The sequence below is a fragment of the Corvus kubaryi genome, unplaced genomic scaffold (genome assembly GCF_017639235.1).
Source record: "Corvus kubaryi isolate FWS band 111438036 unplaced genomic scaffold, C.kubaryi_AGA036_p1.0 137, whole genome shotgun sequence".
Taxonomy (NCBI): Eukaryota; Metazoa; Chordata; class Aves; order Passeriformes; family Corvidae; genus Corvus; species Corvus kubaryi.
The window spans coordinates 12,890,038-12,894,938 of NW_024580671.1; the positions used below are offsets into that span (position 1 = coordinate 12,890,038).

Sequence of the window (4,901 nt, forward strand, 5' to 3'; positions counted from 1 at the left end):
CAGCTCTCACTGTTTTGAGTTTATTGCAGTATAACAGCATAATCAGATGGTTTTAAAACTCAAAATTTTCCCCTATTTTTGGCTTAAATCCAAGTTATAATTATAGTAAATGTACTATTTTTTTGAAAGAATACTGCTGCTTATATTCTTAACATAGTGATTTTGTTGTTTTCATATTGCAAAACTGAAACTAGACTAGGATAAACACAGAGGGAAAAAATTAAGGCTTAAACCAAGTTTAATATGCAACTCCAACGCACCATCACAAAGCCCAAGAGGCAGGATATGCAATCCTGCATTCCTTATGCACTCGTAATACCTCTTGGCTTCAGTGGAAGTTTTGTTTAAGAAAGCATATAATCAGAACCCATAATTTCATTAATTGCATGCCACAGGCAGTCCATGTGAGGTAAGAATCATGAACCAAACTGGTTGGAAGGATGGTGGAAGCCATTGGCCCCGCCTGCATCTTTGTGGACCACTGAGTCTATGCAGCAAAACCATGAATACTCATTTTCCCCACTCACCCATACTTCCAGCTCTTCCTCATGACAGACCACATCTGTCATGTAGACAGTAGTGCAGATGTTTCATTCAGGACACAACACAACTCTCAGGTCTCTGTTACTGTTCTCCATTATCACCCTTCCCCAGACTCTTGGCAGTACTGAGGATTTCACCCGATGCAGATCCCTACTCCGTTGGGATTTTTATATTATTCATACTAGGCACAGACAAAATGAATGTAATGTAGCTATTAGTATAGAGTGCTTTGACATATTACATATTTCATTAGGTATCCTTTGGGCAATTTAGGAAGTATCATCTAAAAACCCTGCAGATGGACTTGACTTTTACAGTATTACTGTACATACAACTTTTCCATGCATACCTTAAACAAAAATGACTCTACTGGGTGTCTGTTACAGATAGTTTTATGGTATAGCTCAAGATTTATTTATATATCTAGGAAGAAAGAGCATGGAAAAAAACCCTCACATATTATAAAGGCCTTTTATTTGTTAAAACATGAGCAAAGAAAAAACATAGGCACTTACAAGCTATTTCTTTTTCTAAATATAAAAACAACTAATCAAATTTTAAAAGAAACCATTCACAGGATGGAGAACAACAGGTGATGTTACAGTGAGGTGTGAATCTACAGATAGCTCTCTGCTGTAAACTGACATTTAGAAGTACACAGCAGATAGTTCTTCAGCTACACAACCCCCATTACCTCCCTGTATAATAAATTGAAAACTTTATTTAATTTCTACCTGTGTCACTGAACACAATTCAATTTTTACAACGTCTAACTAACAAACTTACAGTTTCTTTTACAACAACCTTAAAACATGAAGTAGGAACAGAATCTCCAGATTAAAAGTAAAAAAGTTTAACTATCCTAAATGTTCAAACTTTGTAAGGAAGCTTCCAATGTGTAAAGGCACACAAAAGAACAAAATAAAAAAGCAAACAAATGGAAGGTATAAAAATGAGGGTGACTTAGGGATAAGGAGGATGAAAACAAAGGAAAGGAAAAAAAAGAACAAAAAAACACTTTAAAAAGGGGAGAAAGAAAAGCATGACAATGAAAACAAATGAATCGTTGAAACTATGGTGGGAGGAACTGATGAATATTAACTTTTATTATTCGGATTACAAAATACATTTCAAAATTGGATGAAACACATTCTATGTATGTTTTGCCAAGGACATTCTTGGCAATTACAAAGTCAGGAAAATTATAATTCAATCAGTGAGGCATTACTTAAAACCACTTGAAAAAGCAGATTATTTGAACCAGCAAACAGACTGCATGGGTAAAATTTTAAAGACTCAGTATTCTGAAGCAGTGCAGATTGCACTCACATGTTGCAGAGTTCCTGTAATGCGGCCATTAGAAACATAGCAATTTTTCTTCCTGGGTGCATTTTACCATTCTTCTTATAAATGAGCAACAAGGTCTCATCATCGTTTTCCATACAAAATGAGGACAGTTCTAGGGGGAAAAAAAAAAAATCAAGCACTTGTAGAGTAACACTTTTATTTTGATAAAAAATTCTGGTTTAAACTTTTTTAAAAGCTGTACTGTCCACGACAGCCACATCACATCTATAAAGATGGTTGCTGTATTTACCAGGCGCATGTGGGACACTTCACCATGCACCAAATCTGTGCGCTTGCCTTGAAATGGATGATACAGTCCTAAAAACGTTACGAATACGTCATTACGTCTGTTGCTATACTGGCAAAACCCACAACAAACAGGTCACCTTGACCTCTGTCATGTACACTGTAATTTCACAGAACTGCTGACACCCGAAGAATGGGATTGACTGAAAAAGGCACCAGGCATTCACCATTCCCATTGGAAAAGGACTGTGCCCTGCCTTCCCCGCAGTAGTGCTTATTTACACATCGCTGTGATTGCTCTGTGAAAGGGAGCGGCGCAGCTTTTCGCTTTAGCCCGTCAGGTTGCCGACGCCTTTGCAAATTTCCCGTTGTGCAGTCCGATTTTCAGAGGACCTAAAACGCCGTGAACTGGCACTCCGGGGGTGACTTTACCACCCCTCACTGCCACAGGCACCCCAAAGTCGCGCTCCGCCTCGTCCGCAGACGGGTACAGGCGGGCGCCTTGCGCCGGCAGGTGTGCAGGGCAGGAGCCGGCTCCAGCGCAGAACGCCCCGAGCTGAGCTCCGGGGTCATTTCAATCGCCGCTCCCGCGGAAGCAGGTGCGCCGCCGCCGCCCCTCTGCGCCCCGGGGCTGCGCGGGAAGGCGCCGCAGCGCATCCCGCCCGGTCCCGCCCCGCCGGGCTGCGGGGGGAGCGTGACGTACCGCGCCGGATGGGGGCGGGGGGACGACTGCAGTGATGGAAAATTTTCGGCTCCTGCATCTCCTGCGCGTGCCCTCGCCGGTCCCTGCCCCTTCCCCGCTTCCACTCCCGCCCCCCATTCCGGCGGGGACGGTCCGGAACCTTAGGCGGCGGTGATGGTCGGGTGCCGCCGCCTCGCGCCGTCCGGCGGATTCCCGCCCGCTTGCCCCGGCGACAGTCGCGGGGCAGAGCCACCGTTCTCCCGCCTGTCTCAGCCCTGGGGAGCTTCGTGTCCCCGTCAGAGTCGCGAGCACTGCAGTGGGCCGAGGAGCGGGGATGGTGGTGAGGGATTCGCTGTCCCTCGACGGTGTGATCTGCTTTCGTGTCTGTGCGGCCGCCACTGCCCCGGGACAGCAGACAGGCAGCCGCCCCTCGCACCCTTCACGGGCTCTCGAGGCTGCAGAAGAAGGGAGGGAGGGCGATAGCACGGAGGGGGTCAAACGACGCGGTGGCAGGGCATCCTCCGCACTCGAGGCTGGCAGCACCAGGCTGGCGTGGGAGTGCGCTGCTGCCGCGAGGGCAGGAGCTGGGGATGCTGCTTTGCAACCCCCCCGTCCCTCTAGAGACAGCAGCTAAATGGGCCCCTGCTACCTCCGCCAGGCCTCCTCACCGTACGTGTGAGGAGCTGCGGCGGACAGTAAAGACCCGCCGCACACTTCAACGGAGGACCGAGCAGAGAGCTCTCCAAATCTGGTGGAGTGGTTACCTGAGGAAAAGGAAGCAGGATGTTCTGTTTCCCCCTCTCTTTCATCCAGGGAGGTTTACCATGAATCACATCACTAGGGGGAGTCTGTCATTCCGGTTCACTTCCCGAAGGAAACGTTCGGGGAGTCTGTCAGTTGCCCTCAGGGTCCGGGCTTGCACGTGCGCTGCTGCAGGTGTTAAAAATAGCGAGTGACTGCAGCGAGGAGCTATGATGGGTCGGTGGCACCTCGTCCCCTGCCACGCACCCTGCTACTGGGAGACGCCAGCGCCAGGGCCCGGAGGCAGGCGCGGAGCGGGAAGAGGGAGGCAGATCCTGGGTGAACCGGTAGCCACCGGGTGCTGCAGTCACGCTGCGGATGCTGCACCGGGCCGGTAGAAGCACCTCACAGGCAGGGCGCTCTTGACAAGCACCGCAGCGTCCTGTCTCCGCCGTGTAAACCAGTGCCCGAATGTAAACACTGGCGAGCTGCTCGGCTCATGTGCTAGTGGCCCCGCTCCCGATCCCCGTCGGGCACACGCCGGTGACCGGCTCCCACTTCTCAGTCGGGGACGCCCCCCGCCCCCGCCCGGGCGGCGCAGGGGGTCAGCCGGGCAGGGCGGGGGGCGGCGCGGCAGCGGGCGGGCGCCGCGCCCCTTGCGATGACGCGCCCACATTCCTGCCTGAAGAGCGGCGGCGCCTGGGGGGGGCCGTCAGACTGGGAGGGACGTCGGAGGGACACAGACGCGATATTTTCTTTCCTTTTGATACCGCTGGCTTTTTTTACGTGATTTTTTTTCTACCTTTATTTATCTAGGGACTTGTTTTCGCTGGCATTTCATAGTTGAGGGCTTTTTCCCTTGTAAGAAGTAGCAGCGGAGACAGGAGCATCTCGTTATTCCGAGGCTTCGGGAGAAACCCTCGCTTTCAAGCTCTAGGCGCAGAAGGTACGGCAGGGGCTGGCTGTTACCGGGCCGCCAGGAGGAACGGGGCGCCTTTTCGGACGGAGCGCGGCTCGTGCTTCGCGCCTTTGTCCGGCGGCAGCGCCCGGGCTTGTCGCCAAGACTCTGCCGGGCTCCGCCGAGACGCGCGTAGGGACGCGCCGCCGCTGCGTGGAAAGGTGGCAAACCCGCAAAGTGACTGCGGCGCGACGCAGTTCCGCCAGTGGTTTGCGTTTTTCCATTGAAAACGCTGGAGCGCGCGGTGTCGCCGGCGGGGAGGAGGGAGGTAAACACAGGGAGGGACAGCCGCGGGGCAGGAGGCTCCGGCGGCCGATGTGACAATCGCCCACCGGTGTTGCATCAGTCTGCTCTCCGCTATCGGGGCGGGGAGGCGGAGGGGGG

General features: G+C 51.6%; 2 protein-coding genes across 3 annotated transcripts in view; one reads left to right on the forward strand and one right to left on the reverse strand.

Moving 5' to 3' along the window:
• Window positions 1–1,000: 1,000 nt before the first annotated feature.
• Window positions 1,001–4,235, reverse strand: LOC121659472 (translation initiation factor IF-2-like). The gene is made up of 3 exons (XM_042017567.1): window positions 3,969–4,235; window positions 2,840–3,448; window positions 1,001–2,002 (listed from the first exon to the last, which is right to left on the reverse strand). Exons 1-3 carry the CDS (start codon window positions 4,233–4,235, stop codon window positions 1,901–1,903), a joined length of 978 nt encoding a protein of 325 aa, XP_041873501.1. The 3' UTR covers window positions 1,001–1,900.
• Window positions 4,236–4,261: 26 nt separating this feature from the next.
• Window positions 4,262–4,901, forward strand: part of SLC38A2 (solute carrier family 38 member 2) — a 16,688-nt gene continuing 16,048 nt past the window's right edge. The window contains exon 1 of one of the 2 annotated variants that reach the window (XM_042017907.1): window positions 4,262–4,505. The gene's annotated coding sequence lies outside the window, so the exon portion shown is untranslated. The remainder of the gene's footprint in view (window positions 4,506–4,901) is intronic. The other variant, XM_042017908.1, reaches the window with a different exon arrangement.